General features: G+C 37.9%; 1 protein-coding gene across 2 annotated transcripts; it reads left to right on the forward strand.

The window, feature by feature from the left end:
• Positions 1 to 1908: 1908 nt before the first annotated feature.
• Positions 1909 to 17508, forward strand: LOC134802821 (uncharacterized). 2 transcript variants are annotated; one of them, XM_063775548.1, is made up of 3 exons: positions 8277 to 8360; positions 9040 to 9428; positions 17002 to 17508. In XM_063775548.1, exons 2-3 carry the CDS (start codon positions 9044 to 9046, stop codon positions 17094 to 17096), a joined length of 480 nt encoding a protein of 159 aa, XP_063631618.1. In that variant the 5' UTR covers positions 8277 to 8360; positions 9040 to 9043; the 3' UTR covers positions 17097 to 17508. The 2 variants fall into 2 exon arrangements, 1 of the variants encoding a protein (XP_063631618.1); XR_010145875.1 differs by lacking the exons at positions 8277 to 8360; positions 9040 to 9428 and adding an exon at positions 1909 to 2184.
• Positions 17509 to 23494: the final 5986 nt, after the last annotated feature.

Below are 23494 nucleotides of genomic sequence, written 5' to 3' on the forward strand. Positions count from 1 at the left end.
AGGGTCCCGTTTTACCCTTTGGGTATGGACCCTAAAAAAAACCCCTAAAAAAACCATACTCATCCTTTTCTTTTGGTCGCTAGTACTAGTGTAAGACAAAGATAGTATGATTCTCTGTATCTATGTTTGAAATGAGACAGTCCTTTGACTACATTGACATAGATATCTAGGGACTGGCCTTACGGGCAAGAATAATGAGGCATGACAGGGGCCAGTACAGCGGTGTGACACCGGTACAACGCGATTGGTTGATGACTTCGCATCACGCGCGCGATTGGTTGATGAGTTAGCATCACACGCGCTATTGGTCGCAACTAGTTGCGTTAGACTGCACGATTGGCTGGAATTCGTGAGTCACACCGCTAAAACTAGTACCATTTTTAGTGCACGTAAGGCCAGTCCATAGATATATACGTTAATGTTTGACTAACTGTATCATGTCATATGCAGGAGACGCTATTTTTGTCGGAAATTCCACGGCCACGTTCCCGGCTCGATTCGAAATTAATGCTCACATGTCCTCATTTTTTTTATATTAATTTCAAAGTAAAATCCCAATGAATTTCATTATTATAAACACTGACTTAATATTAGAAATAGACACACAGAGCGGAACAAAAACGTCAACAAAATGTGGGTCAGAATGACAGTAGCGGCAAATTTGCATTGATGATAAAAACGCTTACGTAAATTTTGAGTCAAGATAAATGTTTTGTACGGAAAAGAACTTACTGTCGTAAGCATTAAGTGTCAAATTTGTTAACATTAGTACCAACACTGTTAAAACTTTAAGTCCGATGGCACTAAACGTAACTTCACCTTTGTATTTACGTCAAACAACGTCAAATGAGAATAATGAACGAATGGAGTCACTTTGGTACATTTTAATAGGTATTACTGTACAGAAAAACCAAAGTAATAAATGAATCAATTTAATTTGATCGGGAGTTCAAATAAAATTATTTCATGGTAACAACCCGTTTAAGTTACATAAAACAAATTTATTTTTAATAAGTAAGTATATATAGGTACGTCTTTAAATACTATTTTCCTTGAAATAAATTCAACTTATTAAATAACTGTGTATTTTAGATCTACATAATCTTCGCACTTTCGTTCTTTGCAATATAGTGCACGGGGATATTCAGGTCGCTACTGGTACTGATTGGTTATGGTCTTTATCAAGAAATTCCTGTGGTTGTCACTGTGTTCAGATAGGTTTAACATTTACAGTTAGTCGATGTAAGCCCTTATTGGTCGTGTATATGTCGGAAACAGGGAAATGCGCCGAACACACAAGTGCCGTTTTGCCTTGTTTAAAACTGCATCACCCCTATCTCTTGCTATAATAGCAGTACACTCAGCACTTCGCATAGGTTTTCTTGGAAATCTTGAATTTAAACATAATATTATATCTTACGAATTCCATATAAAAATAAAAAAAGTATTGACCTCACATCTACTCATTAGATTTTTGTTCCTTCACATCCCTTCTTTGGTACTAACAAAATAATTTATACAAAACCATGAAATTACCACCAGATTACATAAATTATGTAATGCTATCCAAAGAACTAACCGAAAGAAATACATTCCAAGCTTTTTCCTTATTTTATCATTGTTATTTTTGCATATTTTGACGACCATTTTACGACATTGTTGACAACTTCACATTTGAGCGGTCTATACAAGACTAAACGAAAAAGTAACGCGTGATCTGTTTTAACGTTACTTTTGCGGGGCCATTTTTTGCGGCTGATTGGGTATCCAGTTCTTATTCTATATCAATGATTATAAATAACATTAAATAACCATGTAAATCGTACTGTATTAAATAATCGTTTAGCTAAAACTAAAACCGGTGTTCACCAAAAAACCGACACGACTAACAACTAGTACATCACTATAACTGTCACACTCATTGTTGACACCTTCGGAAAGAAGCTAACTTTCGCGACACATATTTAACTCGTGTTTTCTTATAAAACGGCCGTGGCAGTGGAAAACATGCTTTCCCTATAATCTTAACTAGTTTATCCAGTATCCCGTCACAGTATTAGAGGGAAATATCTCAGTATTAGAGCAGAATGGTGGACTTAGGTGGGGGACAAGATGGCCCGTTGGAGCACGCATTTTCTAACTCGGTTTTCATCATTCCTGGACTTGTTGTGATTAGTTTAACAGGTAAGAATATTTATTGTGTACTCCTTTAGCTATTTATAGACATAAACATATACGTAATCGAGGTAATCGTCATGTAAATGGATTTTTAATTCGCTCGCAAGGCATATCAATTGTTTTAATATTTTGCATTTGCGTTCGAGATTTATATGTGAATGCGTAAAAAATTGGTTCTTTAGCCACGCATGGATTAGGTAAGTAGCCATTTATGTGTTAATCGATTTGTTTGTCATACTTTACGCCTTGTATTTTATTGAATTGCACATTTTATATTTATGTGCCCACAACTTACTTAGGGCGGCCAAATTCTCGTGAAATCAATGCCGGAAAGGGACACTATTTAAGAGGGAAGTACGTACTCGTCCATAAAAGAAACGTTTTCCCGCTTTTTAATATTTTCCATTCTCCATGATTTTTTTGTATGTTTTTGACACAGTGAACCTAGTCTAGGTTTATAGGTTTTTACTTTTTACAAAATTTGCAGTAATTTTTTTTTCAACGCGAAATCTATAAACCTTGAATATATTATGCTGAAGCGATCAACATCAAAATCAAAGTGATTTGTTTTAGATTTAGTTAGTGGAAACCGTTTTCTCCCGAAATGGAAATTCATCAAAAAAGTACCTATTGTCAGTAGATTCTTAAATTATTTATAGCCTTATATCAGATATACATTTTTATACTATATCTATAGTTTTCCTTAATCTACGATAATCGATTCTGTGTGCCTTTGGGCAAAGGCGTCCCCCAATCTTCTCACACATACAGATTCTTAAATAAGCTATTCTTAACAGATAGGTACATTTTTCCTTAGAGCTGTCAATGATGTTGTGTCCAACAATATCCATAAGTGTATAATGCATAATAGATATTTGTTTTACAAGGGGGTAAAGTTGTTGTTTAACCGCTCGTGCTAATATTGATACCCGAGCAAGTGAAAGATTCCAAAATTGAACCAACAGCGTAGCAAGTGAATCGAAAAATTGAATCTCGACCATTGCGAGGGTTTCAAAACACGAGGGTTAAACAAAACTTGCCCCCGAGTGAAACACAAAATTATTGACCACACCAACCCGAAGCAAATATTAATTGTAAAATATCAACAAAATCAAACCAAATCAAATCCAAATGAATGTTATTAAATATTTATCATCCAAAATCATCATTTAAAAGTCAATTCTACCAGCAAACATAAGAAAACAACTCAAAATTTTGTTTGATTACTTTGCCTCACATGTGAATAAAATGCAACTTTGCTATCAGTTTTTGAAGTGCAAAGTAAGCCTTTCCGAGCTGGTGTGGTGAAAATATATTTAGTTTAACTTTCAGATAAATGTTTCGTTATTCTTGAATTAGTATTAAATGGAATTGGGACATGCGAGACTCTTATAGTACATTATTGTCGAGGCTCGGAAGTAGCTACTTGCAGGCTGAGGATTCGTTTTAAACGGACGACCTTGGGAGTCCGTTTAATTGAATCCGAAGCCAGCAAGTAGCCTTCCAGCCGAGTCATATATAGTGCTTTTCTCAAAAATGGTGCAAGAAATATAAATATCATAGAAATATTTTACAAAAGCAACTTTCTTACGTATATATTTTCACAGAAAAAAGTAGAAACAATTGAAAAAATTAGCTTTGACGCCTTTTTATTTTTTTAATAAAAAAATAGAAGTGTATTTTTCTGCCGAAAATACGCCAACCTATTTGAGACAGCTAAATAGTCGCGGTACTAATCATCTGTTTGGCTGTTTAATGGGCCTGTGCCTTCATTTGATATGGCCATTTCAACTTTTAAAAAGTTTGGAACTCGACAAATAATGGAATTTGTATGCAACATTGCAGTCCCAAAATCGAGACTGCAATGTTTTTAACTTTTTAATTTTTGAGTGACCATAAACTACGCGCTTCGCAACCTATTTTTTAAACGGCAAAGTCGACTTTGCCGTCCATTTTTGAGAAAAGGCTATTTATTTGACATAAGAACATACATCGGGGTTTTCGGTGCGGGAATGTTTTACACTAGCCAAATAACAGGTAAAAACTGTTAAAAACTATACTAATTTAACATTTCTAAGCACATTTGGACCTTACTACCTACGTTTAATTCATAGTTTGGTAATTATTTTACAATAAACAAAGTTATAAATGCCCGAAATCATTCCCGCACCGGAAACCCCGATGTATGCATATAAAAAAGGAATTGTGAGGTATGTATTTGTATAACATATAGCCGCTAGTATGGTAACATCGATAATGCAATGAAGAGGTAATATTTGCTATTGGCTCTCTACAGATCACACATTAAACACTTGTGGCAACTTGGCTTAATAATTATTAATATTATTATCAAAAATAATGGCCCAAGTTATGAGATGAAGCGTCATAGGGACCGTGCGTGTTGGAGGGTCTGGCATCTTGTGGCCTGAGTCGGAAACATATGTGCACATGTGCATTGCTAAAGCAAGTGCTACTATCTACCGTTCTCGTCGGTACGTTTCTTTGTGCATAGTAGGTTCTGCCATCTCGTGGGCTACATCGGAAGCATAAACGACACATTTACGCCTCGCGCCAATAATCTGACGGCTCCTATGCTGCCCCCTATAGTTCATGCACGGGGCCTATACTGTTCTTTACTAACCGATTTGCAGGCATCTTCTATTGAGTTTTGTTTTCCATTTCTCATAACCAAAAATATTGCGCATACGCCAATATCATTGGTACAAGCTGTCAAAGAAACCTTACTTGTAAACATGAAGGTTACCTTGACATTGACACCTTTCGTCATAATACTTTTCTTCCTCGCGTTATCCCACATTTTGCCACGCCTCATGGGAGCCTAGGGTCCGCTTGACCACATAATTCAAAGAATTGACGTAGGCACTAGTTTTTACGAAATCGGCAGTCCATCTGACCTTCCAACCCCCATGGGAAAACAAAAAAAAATCAAGAAAAAAAGAGGGGGAAAATTATAATACTTCGGGTACCTAGAAGTCCATCCAAACTTCATGGCGCTCAGAGCGTACTAACTAGTATCATGAACTTATAGCTCAGATATAGTGTTATGGAATCGCAAACGACTGCCTACGCAGTCTGCAGGTTTGCCTGTTTAAAGATGTGCTTCGTTGCCATTAAACGACACTTTTATTCCACTTTCGTGAAGGCACGGTGTGATATCCGCCTTACGATCGTCCGTTCGAGAACCAATGTCGTGAACATGTTTTCAGTGTATGTTGTCAATACATGACACGACACCCTAAAAACCTTTAATAAAATAGCTTACCTGACTTACACCATGAAACTGCCAATCCCGGCGAAGACCCGGAAACTTAGGACAAGGCCACCCGTATTCGCTGCGGGGATCTGTCCCAACAAATCAGTAATATTGTCAGACTAGACACATCACATGTAGCTTCTATCCAACAAAGAGCAACCGGCCCGTATTTCTAGCGAGGACCGATTGACTCACACAAAATATAAACAAATAAATAAAAGGCTTTGTTGTCAATACAACATTTTGCTGTTCTAAAATCGCTGTCTCTCATACCTTAACCCGCTTACGTGGCTCCACGATACATTTTAAAGTATAGATAACTCGCCGATATCGTCATATCTGTTTACACTGTCGCCTTGCACTTAGGTACTAAAAACAGTAAAAACATAACCCTCCTTTAAAAATGGCTGACGATTTGGACCTAGAAAATCTTGAAGAGTCCGAGCTCAAAGAGTTGCTGAAAAATGGGAATCCGCAAGAGCTTAGGAAGAATTTGCTGGATATGCTGAACGATTCTGAGTTGACGGAAGAGATGAAGGAGAATTTGAAGAATATGTTGAGTGGGAGTTCGCCTAAAGTGTTGGGGGGCAGCGGGCCGTGGTTGGGGGTGCTGTTCGCGCTTCTGATATTCTCTGTTATATGTAAGTCTAGTTTTATACTAATTAAATGTCGGGATGCGTGGGCGTATCATACAATCGGCAGCACATCGGACCCTTCAATGGATGACGAGGGCCTTCAATGAAATACAATATTCAACTCACAGGCTTTGCTGGACAAGACTCATTACAGATTACAGCACACGTTACGTTTCTTATCTTAAGCAAACCAGTGGACTTGACCCAGGAACCACCACAGACGTCATCTTCTGTTCGTTCTGATCGTTCCCTCCTGAAGATTGATTGACAGCATAACTTCAATTGTTCTGGACTTCAATTGTTTTGACAGCGCACTCTATGACGCCTTGGCAGAACTGCGTCGAACGCCACTCAGGTGTACGTAACATACCTCGTTTCTGAGCGACGAGGGAGCTGAGCGGTGCGAGGATCCGTAGCGAAGATGTGGAAAGTTCTGAAGGTTTCCACCAGAGATTGCCATACGTCAGGATTTGTCCAAACATGTCAGGATTTTGTACCCTTTGTCCGGATTGCGGCCGGACTTGGCAAGTGTCAGGATTTTTACGAATGACCTCATAAAAAAGCGCGGGGAGGGGGCTACGAGGTCGGGCGGAGGGAAAGGGAATTAAGGTATGTAGTACTATGTAGATCCACGATACAGAACACCGCAGAGCGCAGCGTGCCGCCGGGGCGTCGTTCAAGCTACGCCAAATCTCTATTATATACAAGAAATGTCAGGATTTTTATTAGGGTGACCCTTATAGAAATGCGACATAGCTGAGCGGTGCGAGGATGCGTCGTAACACTCGTAGAGAAGGTGTGTATATAGCAAATAAATAAGCTAGCGGGGTGCAGTGATAGTTTTTCGCTCGCGTCCGTACCTCGCAACACATCTCTCGCAACACATTCCTCGCACACACCCTTCACTTGTTTTGTGACCAAAACCAAAAACGCACGTGGAGCTGTTTCCACTAGACCTGCCCTGAGCGATGATAATGAAGTGTTTCTATTGGTTCTTCATCCTAGCACATCTCTGGTGGAAACGCGGCCTTACCGTAGGCCGTTGAGGGCATGGCAGTGAGCAGGGAAGTGTAAACGCCATCCTGGTCATGCTTATGATGCTGTACTGGGTTGCCGTCAGAGGGTTTTAAACCCCCGACGCAATAAGAAATAAGAGGGGTGTTATACGTTTAACACCAATGTCTGTGGCACCGTAGCTCTCAAACGGATGGACCGATTTCGATGCGGTTTTTTTTACGTGAAAGCGAGTTTCCTTGCGGTGGTTCTTAGATATGTTTGATAGAAATCGATCTAGCAGTTTGAAGAGTATCAGCTATTTTTCAAAATTATATAAGGCATTTTATTGTCTTGAACAAAAATTTATGAAATTTAGTAAGGATCTTGGGAATCTGTTCAGGTCTACCCCTCCCAAATTCTTAGTCGACACCATAAAAATTGTCAAAGTCGTTCCTCAGTGGACCGGCAGAGTAAGTAGCAAGTGCAGTGTTTACACAACGCCAACACAATATTTAATATTTCTTACACAAATTAACAAAAAAAGAGTACAACTGGCGGACTTAACGCCATAAAGCGTTCTCTACCAGTCAACCATTGGGCGTACTTAATGAAACATTGTTGCTATCTCTTTCTCTTTGACACGGCATCAATATTATATTTTATAATATTGTTGTTATCAATAATACAGGCCACGTTGGCTAGTTACGTAAACAAGTATTTGATAACAGATATCAGTTGTTATTACGTTTGCTCATAGCCATAAAGGGGCCAACTGATCAACAGTCCGCCGGACGGTATCGGCCTGTCAATTAGAACAAAATTTTCGAGAGAAAGTTCCGAACAACTGACAGGCCGATACCGTCCGGCGGACTGTTAATCAGTGGGCCCCTTAAGACTATTGATAACAATTTACTTAGTTGCTAATATCTCATTTGAATGAAATCATATAATACCTAAAAAAATTATTAAAAAGTGTGATTGATTGATTTTAGTAGACCAGCGAGTGTGTATGAGGAATGTTATGAAAGTGAAGGAAGCGAAAGAGGTATGTCAGGATCGTAGCAAGTGGAAATCCGTGGTCACTGCCTACCCCTCCGGGAAATAGGCGTGATTATATGTATGTATGTATATAAAAAAACAATAGCGATATTGCTATCGAGTCCGACATTTGTTATCGCTTGACACGTATTAAAGGCGGAGACAGTTGCAGTGCCAAACAAATCAGTGTGCCGATAATTGGCTAGTTTATCTATAGGTGCCGACCCGATTACACGCCGGTGAGATTAATAATAACTAATAATTAATATCTAAATTACCTGGCGTTTTAGACTTATAACCTGCAAGCGTTCTTTGCATGTCTTTCTAACATATATGGTTGTTAGTTAGTGTTACAAAGAGCGCTTACAGGTTTTTATGAGAAGGCCCCTGAACTCCATTTTATAATGCTACAAGTTTTTAAAAGCTAAACTGGCAACACTGGACAAATAAATGTTTTTTTTTGCAAGCAGATATTTGAACAAGCGATAAAAGAAAAATGGAACAAACTCACCGCTTCTGGCAAGACTCGAACATGCGACATTTTTCGATCTAAATGCCGTAACACACTATCCCACCGCACCGCGACTTGGTGCGTCGCACCCATAAGTGAGAGTGAGAAACAGATATCTCTTTCTCGCTCTCACTTATGGGCGCGACGCACCAAGGTCGCGGTGCGGTGCGGTGCGATAGTGTGTTACCACTATAAAAGTTGATTTGTCCATTTATCTTTATCGAAATTCTTTCATTTTTGCTAAGTTGTAACTTGTAACATTTAAAAAATGGGGTTTTTAAATATTTAAGCTCTTACTTTACCAATAGTCGAAAACCTACCATTCAAAAACTGAAAAAACCATCCTTGAATCTGAACGCATCCAAAAATTTTAAAAAATACTTATTATCTTTGAATTCCCGCCATAGCACAATGGCCGACGAAATCATGGATCACGAAGACGCGCCAAAAATCAACATCGCTGGCGCCATCGGCGAAAAACTACAGGAATCCATCAAAAACATGGACGTAATGTCTATGCTCAGAAACATGGTCGACCAAGTACCTCAAGACGAGGATGCTGAAGGCGTGCAGGATAAACTAAAAGATGTCATAGAGAAATATAACGCCATGACAGATGAGGAAAGGGAGGAATTTACCAGTAAAATGAAAGAGGCAATAGTGAGCAAGATCTCGATGAAATTGCAGGATCCTAATGCGATTGATATGAGCGGTATTCAGGAGGCTATTGAGGAAGCTGTTAAGTTTCAGCTGATGTTGATTGGTGGAGCGATAATTCTGTTCGTGATACTCTTAGGTATGTAAAACAATTCGTCATAAAGCGAGCATTTGTTAAATGTTGTCTCCGTGTACGTGTACGGTCAGCCAAGAAAGTGGTCTACCACTGTTCGACTCTATCAATCAGATGATAGAGTCGAAAAGTGGTAGACCACTTTCTTGGCTGACTGTACCGTGTAAAAAGGACGGTTAGGGACAAACGTTATTATGCTAGTCACTCTCCAAACTTTTTTTACCTGAGGAACATATTGCGTCTCAGAAAATTTCGCGCGGGCCACCGTCGGTTTTGTCTGGTTGCTGCTGTTAAGAACAGTCCACTCTCAATGAATGCTGAACCCCTGGAGCCTGGCTCCCGCGGGCCGGACAGTGAGCACTCGCTTTGGGTGTCGGCGGGGTGGATTGGAACGCATCGCGGGCCGGATTTGGCCCCCGGGCCGAGGTTTGGAGACCCCTGTGCTAGATGGTTGTTCTGATAATAGTTATCTGGTATCTTAACGTAGTGTAGCTTCGTTTTGTATAATATGGTCAACTTTGGCTCGTTTTCACTATTTAGAATTGCCATACGTTAGGCTTTCCCCTGACATGCCAGGACTTTTGATACTTTGGCCAGTGGGGAGACACTCCTCACTTCAATCGAACTCGGCTCCGTTCGGCTCAGCATTGCTCCGAGCAATTATTAGGGTTGGCACAACTTGACGTCCCTTTGCGTTGCGAGATAAGATAATTACATGAATTTTGACAACCCTAAATAGTCGAAAGGGATAGTGCAATAAGTTAGAAAGGGATAGCATGATTCGACCCTGAATCGCTGTCAAACTTCGGTTTTGTAGGAAGTGTCCTTTCTGTACGGTAGTACCATTAATTATTCTGTGGTTTGGCATGTTTTGTATAGGGTCAACCTTTTGCCCGTCGTCGAGAATACGTCAGGTTTTCCCTTGACATGCCAGGACTTTTGATACTTTGGCAGGTTTGAAGGGGGACTTGGCGAGTGTCAGGATTTTTTAGAAACCTTAACCCATAGACAAGACATCCTCCAGACAGAGCATAGTAGCGCTACCCCCTCTGCCTTGTACAAATATACGGTAGCTTTACTCCATTTTCGGGTCAAAGTGTCTTTGTGTGATGCCCGTGTCTTTGAATGGACCAATCACGGCACGGGACTCGCTGACCTCGTCCTCCGCACCCCTGTATTTTTGGCAGCATCGGTTTCATGAAATAATTGCTCTAAGCTCCGTCTAGAGGATTCCTAGTGGCAGAGCTACTGATGTGCTCAGTCTGGAGGATGTCTTGTCTGTGGATTTAATAGGCGCTTTTATACTATACGAGGGGGCGGGGGGATTATTGGAGAAAGAATATCAGACCTTTTAGAGTGATGTCCGGATTTTTATCAGTATGTATATTCAAATTTTTCATATGGCAATTACAACATACCTAAACTAAAGGCCGTAACACACTATCGCACCGCACCAAGGTCATTGTGCGACGCACCGATAAGTAAGAGCGAGAAAGAGATATCGCTTTCTCGCTCTTACTTATGGGTGCGTTGCACAATGACCTTGGTGCGGTGCGATAGTCTGTTACCACTATAAAGCCTCCTCCATACTCGTGCGCGAATCGCGGCGCAAAGCCGCGAACGCGAGTGTGGAGTCCTGAACGCAGACCTGCGAAATCGACTCCACACTCCCCATATAACCATTCCAGTCGCAGAATCACAAAGTGGTAACTAAATGTCAGATGTGTCGTAACAGAGTCCACACAATGTGTCTAGAATTGTTTCGAAACAAAGTGTCGTCGCCGTGTCTACACTTTTCCGTAACAAGGTGTCGACACATTTGTGTGCACTTTGCGTGCGGTTTGCGACTAAATCTGACAGCAAATTTGTGACAGCAAATGTCAATATAAAATACCTCTTGAAAACCAAGGTTTGTCAAACTACTATTAGTGTCTCGTGTGCTCGTAATTCTAGTAAGTCATCATGGGCAATGCAAATGATAATAATCGACCGAAACCATATAAACACCCAACACCCGTCAACCTTTTACAGAAAAGTTTTTAAAGAAATTCAATAAGCTACTTAGGTCAGGCAACGAATGCTCCAAAAGTTGTAGAGGGAAATGCTCGGAACACAATTTTTGACTCCGTAACTCGGTTTGACAAGTTAGGAGGTGAACATATCAAAAGTCCCCGGTCGTAGCCCTTGAGCGGGGGGGAGAGAGGGGGCTTTGAAGGTCCCATTTTCCCGTTTTTCGATTATATCTCGGAAACTATGCATCTCAGCGACATGGCCACTTATACAAAATGAAAGTTAATTTAATTTGTTACAAGTTTATTCAGTCAATTTTTTCGATATGTTGAATAGTTTTTGAGATATCCGCTCTTGAAAGTTTATTTAGGGCTCTCAATTTTATCTTGATATATCTATATCAGTGAAGGTGCTAGGCCGTGTTTGGTATCGTTTTCGTATAAATCTGGGGTGCTGAATCCATTTAAGGTATCACATTGACACCATTCCACAAAATAAAAAAAAATCTTTTTAGGGTTCCGTACCTCAAAAGGAAAAAACGGAACCCTTATAGGATCACTCGTGCGTCTGTATGTATGTCCGTCTGAATACACAAAATAGTTCTTTACCTATAGATGACAGGAAAACCTATTAGAAATGTGCAGTCAAGCGCGAGTCCGACTTAATGTACGGAACCCTTAATACGCGAGTCCGACTCGCACTTGGCCGGTTTTTTTGAAACTCTTCTTGACGCTTAACCGCTGAACCGATTTCGTTGAAATTTGGTATAGAAATAGTTTGCGTCCCGGAACAGGACATAGGATAGATCTTATAACCAAAATCATCTTTTGAAGGTGTGAAAAGTAGCGTGGAAATTTGTACGGGAAATCAATAACCGCTGAACCGATTTATATGAAATTTGGGATGGTCTACATCTTTGATTTAGTTAAAAATGATGAAAAAACATGACTTCAAACCTAAACTTAAACAGTATTAACTTCAAGAAGTCAATTCTGAATTCCCCCCTACACCTCATTTCACACCTTTAAAGGATGATTTTTGAGATAACTTATTATATCCTGTCTCGGGACTCAAAATATATGTGTACCAAATTTAAATTAAAACTGTTCAGCAGTTTAAGCGTGAAGAGGAGTTTAAAAGAAAGTATTTTAATAAGTTTATATGTTTTTACTTCGGAATGGTGTCAATGTGATACCTTGACTAAATTTGGTACTGCGAATTTATACGAAAACGATACCAAACATGGCCTCGTAGCTTTACTGTTGTAGAAGTCAAAATAAAATTGAGAGCCCTAAATTCTTATTACTTGGCCAAACTTGTGTAGAAGGAAAAGGTAAAATAAAAGTCTTCGGCAGGAATATAAGACACAAATATATTTTTTTTTGCGTTACTATTTCATTCATCAAATATAAACATACCTTGATTATACTATTCTAGTGAGATCCTCATAGATAAACAAAAACATTTACTTACTTAAAAAATTACAAGGTCGAAATGTCACGGAACTTGTGAGAGTAATATGTGAAAAATAAAACATCAAACATCAACATTTATTCAGCAAATAAGCCACAAGGGCACTTTTACACGTCATTATTGAATTTACATACAAGCAAAAATAATAACATCAACAATTTTATAAAATAAAACTAACAATTCAATCTAACTTATTACAATTACTAAGAGATGTATATGGTCTCTTAATGTCGAATTACATAAAAAATACAGATACAAAACACAAAAAAAAATCTAAAACTTTTATGACAAAAAAAATCTGGACACAATTTAAGAATCACCCAATTGCGTCGAGGAATCATCTGTATTTTTGCTTGTTTCATTACCTCCTCGCTTCTTTTTTGTCCTTTGTATTCTGTAGCAATTTATTAGATCTGAAAATAAAGATAACTTGCGTCGTCACGGATGTCGATTTATAGGTTTTAGGGAGTGCAGAATTCGAAAACGATGATCATTTTATAATCCAAGATGGCGGCTGCGTATTTTGTCATAAAAGTAGAATCCAAAATAGTCATCATTTTCGAAATCTGCGCCCCCTAAAACCTATAAAACGACATCCATGACGACTTTTATGACATAGTGCATGGCCGCCATCTTGGAATCCAAAATAGTCATCATTTTCGAAATCTGCGCCCCCTAAAACCTATAAAACGATATCCATGACGACTTTTATGACATAGTGCATTGCCGCCATTTTTAAATTGAAAATGTTATCATTTTCGAAATCTGCGCCCCCCAAAACCTATAAAACGACACCCATGACGACTTTTATGGCATAGTGCATGGCCGCCATTTTGGATTCCAATATGGTCATCATTTTCGAAAGCGGGGCCCCCTAAAACCTATAAAACGACATACATGACGACTTTTATGACATAGTGCATGGCCGCCATCTTGGAATCCAAAATGGTCATCATTTTCGAAATCTGCGCCCCCTAAAACCTATAAAACGACACCCATGACGACTTTTATGACATAGTGCATGGCCGCCATTTTGGAATCCAAAATGGTTATCATTTTCTAAATCTGCGCCCCCCAAAACCTATAAAACGACACCCATGACGACTTTTATGACATAGTGCATGGCCGCCATTTTGGATTTCAAAATGGTCATCATTTTCTAAATCGGGGCCCCCTAAAACCTATAAAACGACATCCATGACGACTTTTATGACACAGTGCATGGCCGCCATTTCGGATTCCAAAATGGTCATTATTTTCGAAATCGGCACTCCCTAAAACCTATATATCGACACCCATCTCGACTTTTATGACAAAGTGTTTTGCTACCATCTGCATGCAAGACATTTCTATTATTTTTACGTACAAAAATGGCCTCCTGTCAACTTTCAATCGAGATTTAATCGATAATTTATTCGATTAATATTCAGATTAATTCAATTTCAATCTATGTTAGGTCGACTAAACTAATCGCGATTAAAATTTGAGAATTAACTTTTTTTATTCCATTAATTAGTCGAATAAACAGTTAATCGATTAATGCCCATCTCTGACCACGGCATTTTTACACTTTGAGAATATCTGAAAACAAATCAACACAAGGAGCCATTTTGCAAATCCAGTAACATACCAGTAACTTTGTTATTACTTTTGACAGCGCGTGTCATGTGTCAACACAGAGTCGACACAAAGTCGAAACATTGCAACTACTTTGTGACTGCAATATTTCTCAGCCTTAAACCATATTTATACATCATAATTAACAAGTTTCGTAGTATGTAAAGCGTTATTTCTGTTATTTAAGTATAGTATACGCATCGAAGTGCTAAAAATGCTTCAAATAATATAGTTATGAACACAGGCACTGAGAAGTAAACAATTTCATTTCCGGCTAAACTAAAACAATGTGGTGGCGCGTTGATTATATTACACTTAGTTTATCAAATCACTCGAGCAGTTTAATTCCCCATAATAATTTAAGTCCTATTGTAATATAAATGCAAACAATATATAATTACGTCTTGTAATCCGTTTTAGAGATGGCGTATTAATGTCACTTATTTTTATTTAAGTATTTTTCCATCTGACAGTTTCCATTTGACAGGAACAAAATGAACGAATGAACGAATGATTTTGGCATAAAGTAGTCGCAAACCCGAAACAATGTGTGCACACGGCGACCACACTTTATGTCACTTTGTGTCATGTGTCGACCCTTCCCCATTTCTGGTAACTGTGTCGACACGGCGACGACTCTGCGACTGGAATTGTGACCGAAACAGACGGTGTCGACACAAGATGTGTCAACACCGCGTCGTAACGGCGACTGGAAATGGTTGTATGGGTCGCGTTCGCGGCTTCGCCCGCGATTCACGCGCATTGTCTGGAGGGGGCTTAAGATGCATTTTTGAGGTTACTAGCCCAGCAGTCAGTCTAAAATAGATTAACCTTTTAGCTAATGCTTGCTCATTCATCTTTACTACATTGTAATGCGTTTAACGGCCTAGCCTAGTCTGGCCAAGAAAACTGGAGGTCCTGGGTTCAAATCCCAATAACATTTGTTTGTGTGTTTATTACAAATATTTGTTCTTGAGGTTTGAGTGTTTTCTGCTATATTTAAGTATAATATAATTTTATTATCGTTGCACTAACCCACTAAAATAAATATACTACTCCATACACATCACACAAGCCTTTTTGAGCTTAATATATGGGTCTAGCTCGGTCGATTAACCCATTATTGGCCAAGCGAACCCGAAGCGCGACCAAAGCGTTTCAACTTGAACAAAATCAGGTCGGCAATATCTACAGCTCACAGAGCCGCTAGTATTTATTTATATTGTTGAATGCCTACTCTACACTGTTTATTATCTATAATATCATTAATTTCTATAGCTGATTATATCTTAATTAGAAAAAATCTATATTAATCTACAAGGCGTTAAAGTTTGACAAACAATTTAGGTTATCTCGAAAATGATTACTGGTTAAGCGGGCCAAGTGTGTTTCGGTTGTGTTTTTTTTTGCTGGTTTCGGCAAGACTCGGTTTTAGCCGAAACTAGAACAAAACAAAACCAAACTCTCGGTTTAGGGATAGGTGTGTCCACGTGATAAAATTAATATATCTTTTAATCACAATACTTTTAAAAGAGACAGTCACTGTCTACATCGCGTTTTTACTTAGACAACTATGACCATCGTATCCGTACTTATAAAAATAAACTGTAGAACTATTGAAGCATTATACAATAAAGGGTGACAAAAAATCCCAGAGTTGTCAGCATCCCCTTTATAGAAGGGCCGATTTTTATTTTGTTGACGATTTTTTACCGTCGGGCGCAGCATGTTTCCATTTTTATCGCCTGTCACTATGCCCGTCACTTGTTAAAACGGTACAGGAATGGTGACTAGCTATAAAAATGCGACCGTGCTACCGCCGCAGATTTCATTAAAATGTGGTAAAACGATAGTTTTATTCTCTACAGTCGACGTCAAAGATATGTTTACACTTTTGAAGCTTACTCCTTTGTAATAAGGCGAAAAATGTAAACATCTTTGACGTCGACTTTACAAAATAAGCGCTATTTCACCAAAAATATCCGTAAGTTTCCGTTGCCGGGCGTCAGACCGTCAACAACTCCTGAGGATGCCTCGTAGAGAGGCGAAACACGTGTCGAGGTTTATTCTTTTGGTGGTGGTTTGTTATATTTATTTGCGTATTTATTTTTGCGGTGGGAGGGTGGGAATATTAATTGCATGTAAAAATACGCAAGTAAGTATAACGGGTTAGCACTGATTGACTAGCACGTTATCTTTTCGCGGATTAGCAAAATAATATTTTGGTTTTAATTAGTATGGATTTCCGCAAAGTAACGCCTGATTCTATTCACTATTTAAAAATATGTCTTAAAAAATCTTCCACTGAGTTAAGAAAACGTATACTTAGTATGTTTTTGTCCCAAATTTATCCACTCGGAATGAGATCGCTTTTATCTTTTATCTATCTTTTATTTATCTAGATAAAAATCGACAACAATATAAAACTCTGCCCATAAATCGGTTAAAAATAACTAACAAGAATATTTTCTCATTCCAGTATTCTTCGGCTACAAACTATACAAGTCCATAAAAGACAAAGAAGTTAAAAGGGAAGAAAAGAAGAAAGCGAAGCAGATGAAGAAGAAGAAATGACCTACCGACCTGACCATCGACAAACTGTACTCTAGTTTTTATCGTTTTATCGCTGTGGATAAAACTTGTCATGTCAAATTATTAAAGCCTGACTAGTAATATATGATCATTGTCAAGAGGGCGCTGTTATTCTCATGTACAGGATGACAGTTCAGTATAGTATGAAAATATTAGTTCCAGTGAAATTCCGCAACATGGCGCGTGATCATATATTCCCGGTCAGGCTGTATATGTATTTTGACTAATGCGTGACGTGTTTTATTCTCAAGTCAATTGCATCGTGGTTAAGAAATGACATGACAATTTTATCGATATCGATAAACGATATAAACGTGACAAAGACAGACTCGAAGCATTTACAATTTAACAGTTTTTATTTCCTAAGAATATAATATATGTTTTATTATTTCTGTTCAATATTTCAATCCCACTTTAACCCTTATAACGTTCATAGGAACCATTTTTAAACTTGACCTCATATTTAAGTGCCAAATTATTTATAAATATCAAAGATTACTTTACTGAAATAGTCCCTTGAAAATCAATCAATCAATCAATCAAAGCATTTATTTTCAGGCTACTAAGGCCCATAGATACATACCTTACAAACTAACATATATATACAATAATAAAAATCTTAAATACAAAAAAAAAACATTTTTTGACGCTATTTTCTGTTGCGGCATGTTGTCTGGTGTAGCATTGTTGTGGTGTAGGGTTAGGAAAATCTTAACCCTTTCGACGCGATGGAACCTTAAAGGTGTTATGGTGTCCACAACCATTATAGAGTCCGTCTAAACTATCTTTGCACAGATTTGGCAAATGACAGAGTGGGACGACCACGACAGCTATAATATATTATATAATGTATTTTATTCTATAATGTTTTTTATAACTGGGTCAAGCAGATCTTGTCAGTAGAAACAGGCGGCAAATTTGAAAAATGTAGGCGCGAAAGGATATCGTCCCATAGAAAATTTGAATTTCGCGCCTTTTTCTACTGACAGGATTTGCTTGACCATCTATATGTATTTTATGAGTTGACAATATGTTAGTTTACTTTTCTAAATATTACTGTACATCCCGTAAGTTTGTCTATCTCACCTGACTGGAGTTTTCCTCTCATCTACTCGATGGTTAGCTGGAAGAGATCCCTTATAGCGGCGGTCGGCAACAAGCGGCCCGCGAGCCTCCCTGGCTATTTTGTATGTAATATTGACAACCGACAAATGTCTGATAAAGTCATCAATATTAACAAAGTGCGGCCCGCGTCAACTTCGTTAACTACTCTATGACGACCGGTCTGGTCTAGTGGATAGTGACCCTGTCTGCTAAGCCGATGGTCCTGGGTTCGAATCCCAGTAAGGGCATTTATTTGTGTGATGAACACTAATATTTGTTCCTGAGTCATGGTTGTTTTCTATGTATTATAAGTATGTATTTATCTATACAAGTATGTATATCGTCGCCTAGTACCCATAGTACAAGCTTTGCTTAGTTTGGGGCTAGGTTTGATCTGTGTAAGATGTCCCCTAATATTTATTTATTTTATTTATTTATTTATGTGGCCCTTGGCTGCTAAAAGGTTGCCGACCGCTGCCTTATAGGGATAAGTTCGCCATTACTGTCATTTATTTCTGTAAACCTGTGTTGTGTACCATAAAGTGATAACTACTACAACTCGCGGCAACATTAGACATTCTTGGCGTTCAAAATGTTAAAAATATTTATTACGAAAACGATCCCTTTTCCTCTTTTGAGTAAGTATATAACAATTCAATCTCGATTGATATTAGGCCTTAGAGCATTTAGTAACTGGAGACGTCATGGCTATCATTTTCTGTACGAAACAGTCTGCCGATTTCTGCGGGGGAGTGGACGTCAAATGTATTGCTATTTCTACATGATTTGTACGTAACGTACGAAAGTAGTCCATACAAAAGTTTGCACAATTGTGCAAGGTGCAAGGGGTAAGCTCTTAAAGGCGACTTCAGTTATTAAATGCTCTAAGTATTAGGCACAAAGTTATGTAAAGTTTTTATTATAATTTATGAAACTGATTAAAGAATTGATTCGACATTTTTTTACTGTATTTGTAGACCTATATGGGGGTTTTCAGAAAAAATGGTACCATTTACTTTTTTTCGAAAAACTATCAACTTTTGGGTTATTTAGACTCAGAACCACCACAAGTACTATTGAATGAGACAAAGAAAAGTGTCCGCAGTTTTTCATACAAATTTTGGGTGTCAGTTTTGTAACGTTCCATACAAAACTGACATTTTTATTTGGGACACCGTTTTTATTTTTAAATCGATAGTCCTCGTGATTCTGAGTAGAAATAACCCAAAAGTTGATGGATTTTCGAAAAAAAGTAAATGGTACCATTTTTACTGAAAACCCCCATAGGCCTACTACACTTTTAAGTGAAAATGCCCATATACCCTATGTGTTTCGAAACATTCCATTATAATTCTATAACGTGTATTTAAATGGACGAATTTTAAGATTAAAACGCCTACTTAATAAGTTGTGAAACAGGTTTAAAAATGACTCACGCTAACCGGGCCGGGTCCGGGCTGGAGGTTCCGGCGCTTCGTTTTCTATGGAAAGCACCACGTGATCATCGATCAGCCGTCATAGAACATGTCGAACGCCTCGGCTCGGGCCCGGCCCGGTCTAGCGTGAGTCATCCTATAGTAGCATGAGATTTATATTAAACAATTATAAAACGAAATTGTAGTTGCATAATATCATTAATATCTAGATTGATATAGGTAGGTGAGAAAGAACTGCCTCAAATGTATGCCTAGACACATAATTTGATATTTATTTACTTAGGTAGGTTAATTCGCCAGTGACTGGCCACTGCTAGTAATTGGCCACCCTAAACAAAATGAATTCTATTCACCTATAAACAGAATTCATTTTAGTATAAGGTTTCAATAACTGGCCAGCCTTCAATAACTAGCCGCCTTATACTAAAATCAATTCTGTTTATGGGTGAATAGAATTAATTTTTAGTTTAGGGTGACCAATTACTAACAGTGGCCAGTTACTGGCGAATTACCCTACCCATAGTCTAATAAAACATGGTCTTCCATTCCCAGAGTGACACGGGCCTACGTCACAACAACATGGCCGCTATATATAGCGCTATCGCATATTATCATATAGCGCTGTCGCATGATGACGTAGGCCCGTGTCAGTTAGGTGACCTAGAAAAGACGGGAATGGAGTACCAGGCGGAGTATATTATTATACCATGACCCTACCTACGTCAAAATAAAAACATGGAATATCAACTTGTACCTACTTATATTAGCGACAAGCGTACCAGCGCACGACATGGCATAGTGGCGTAAATGTGAACTTTTGTGGGCCTACAACAACTATAGTTTATTTTTTTTAGCATTAGAAAAAAGGTAAACAATCTTGACGTGTCGTTTTACTGAAAAACACTTTTAAAAAATAAGTCACGGCAAATATGTAACAATTATAAATCATATACGATTATTTACATTCTTTTGCTTTCATAAGTAATAGTTACTGATTTAAAAAAAGCGTATTTCAATTATAAGGCACGTCAAGATCGCGTAGTCTTTTTCTAAAGCTTATGCGAAGTATGCGAACTATAATCATGCCCATAATACACGAGTAGGTACAGTCGCCATCAGATATATCGGAGCGGCCAAGGTGTTCACAATATCTGAACACGCGCTCTAACGCCCTGACAATAGAGGCGTGTTCCGATATTTGTGAGCACCTTGGCCGCTCCGATATATCATATTCATATATTTATTGCGATCATGTTCATTACAGAGGATGGTATAAAACATTGTGAAGAGTAGGTACATGATACCCCGTTAGGGCATTGCAATTATCTTAATACTACTTAATAGTAACTATTTACAAATTATACATTACATTATTAAACTTAAGAATTGCAAAATAAATTATAATAATAAACAAAATATTAAATTTTAATTAAATATCATCCATATTGCATTACTACTTATTTTATATATTTAGTTCATCATAAAAGCCCAACAATAATAAATAATAAAATTAAATTAAAATAATCAACGAATATTTACTCTAATTCATTATCTGATAAAAATTCCTCGATTGTGTAATATGCCTTTCGTATTAGAATTGATTTAAGTTTATTAATAAAAGATTGCGGTTTTTGCTCACTAGTAACGCTTTTTGGTAATTGGTTGTAAATTATCACAGATCTATAATGAGGGCTATTTTTAAACATTTGTAAATTTGGTTTTGCTGGCAACAATAGTTTATCCTGTCTTCGGGCACTTTTTACATGGTCGTACAATGTAATATGTTTCCTAACAAAAGCAGCAGTTTCAAGAATGTAGAGACAGGGGAGGGTAAGCATATTTTCTTTAATAAAGAGTTCTTTACATGCAGCTCGTTTGCGAACGTTTACAATTATTCGAAGGCACTTCTTTTGGCTTACGAATAGACTGTGCGCTTCTGAGCTGTGTCCCCATAAAATAATGCCATATTTCAGCCACGAGTAGGCATAAGCATAATATGCAGATTTAGCGCATTCAGAGTGTGTATTAGATTTCAATAAATTCAAGGCAAAAATGAATTGGGATAGTTTTGATTTTATCATTGAAATATGTTCTTGCCAGTTAAACGAAGTATCGATAGTGATACCCAGAAGGTTGAAATGCTTTACTTCCTCTATATTTAAAGTGCTAGTTACTGTAGACAGGTCTAGGGGTTCCTTTTGGTATGGATGAAATTGTATAATTTTTGTTTTAAGGTTATTAATTTCCAAATTATGATTTGAGAGCCATGAAGTAGTATTTTGATAAGATTCTATAATTTTATTAGCGTCGCTTAAATGTTGACAATCAAAAAGGAAGGACACATCGTCAGCATACAATATATTGAAATTATTCGTCGATTTTGGAAGATTATTAATATAAATGATAAAAAGTAAACATCCGATCACGCTGCCCTGGGGGATAGAGCAGTTTGTTACTTTCATGTTAGATTGCACTAAAGTTAGTTGGTTATTTTGTTCGTCAAAGTGCCGTATCTGTACGTATTGTTTTCTGTCGCTAAGATACGATTTTAGCCAGCCGTAAGCGTTACCTCGTATGCCTATTTCCTCCAGTTTCTTTAGCAAAATGTTGTGAGAGACCCTATCATATGCCTTCGTCATATCAAGTAGGAGTCCTACAGCGTAATGTTTGTGTTGTATGAAATCTAGAGCGCGTTGTACAAACTTGAATACTGCTAAGGTGGTTGAGCTGTTTTTGCGAAAACCATGTTGATTTTCATCTAGAAGCTTGTACTTTTCCAGAAAATCGTAAATACGGATTGTCATTACCTTCTCGAACACCTTGGAAACGGCAGGTAGGAGCGCAATTGGGCGATATTTGCTGGGGTCCTCAGAGTTTCCACCTTTTTTTAAAATTGGTATAACTTTTGCTATTTTAAGTTTATCCGGGAAGGTTTTTTCCAGAAAAGATTGGTTTATAAGTTGTGTTATCGGTGGTGTTAATTCAGTAGCACATTTTTTTACTAGAAAAGAGGGAAAGTCATCTATGCCACAACTTAATTTATTTGGCATGTTTCGTATTGTCTTAAATATTTCTTCTTCTGAAACAGGGCTTAAAAACATTGAGTTTATTGACCGCACGACGGGATCTGTGGGGGAATGATTTTTTGGTCCTGATAGTGGGGTGACAGTGGCGCTAGTGGGCGATATGCCGACTGTTGAAAAGTACTCATTGAAAGCCTCTGCGACTTTGGGTGCTAATGATATTGATTCATTATTTGTTTTAAGCGTTATGTTATTATGTTTTCTATTTGATGGCCGCTTTGTAAGTTGTTTAATGATGCCCCACATAGTTTTTGTTTTATTTGACGATTTTTTCATTTTGTACACATAGTTAAGTTTTTTTGATGTTTTAATGCTTTTTTTCAGACATTTAGAATATAGTTTATAATGCTTTCTAAGTACCGTACTATTCGAGCTATTAACTAGAATTTTTAGCAATCTCTTATGCCTACAAGATATCTTTAAGCCGTCTGATAGCCAGGTGTTCTTATGTTTACTGTATATTTTTTTGTAAGTGTAAGGCATACAGTTGTCTAATATTAACGTCAAGGTTTTTTCAAAAGAGTCGTAATTATAGTTTATGTTTTGTTCTGGCTTAATTATATCGCTCCAGATAACTTTACTTAATTTAAATTTGAGAGATTCGATTTTTGACTCGTTTGTAAATTCTCTCTTGCATATTCGAACAGGTTTTGGTGAAGTTGGAGTAAAGTAATCTACCGGAAAGTCACAGCTTATGGCTTTGTGATCAGAGATACCACAATCAATGACACGCGTACTGGCGTTTTTATAATTTGTA

Source organism: Cydia splendana, chromosome 25, assembly GCF_910591565.1.
Source record: "Cydia splendana chromosome 25, ilCydSple1.2, whole genome shotgun sequence".
Lineage (NCBI taxonomy): Eukaryota > Metazoa > Arthropoda > Insecta > Lepidoptera > Tortricidae > Cydia > Cydia splendana.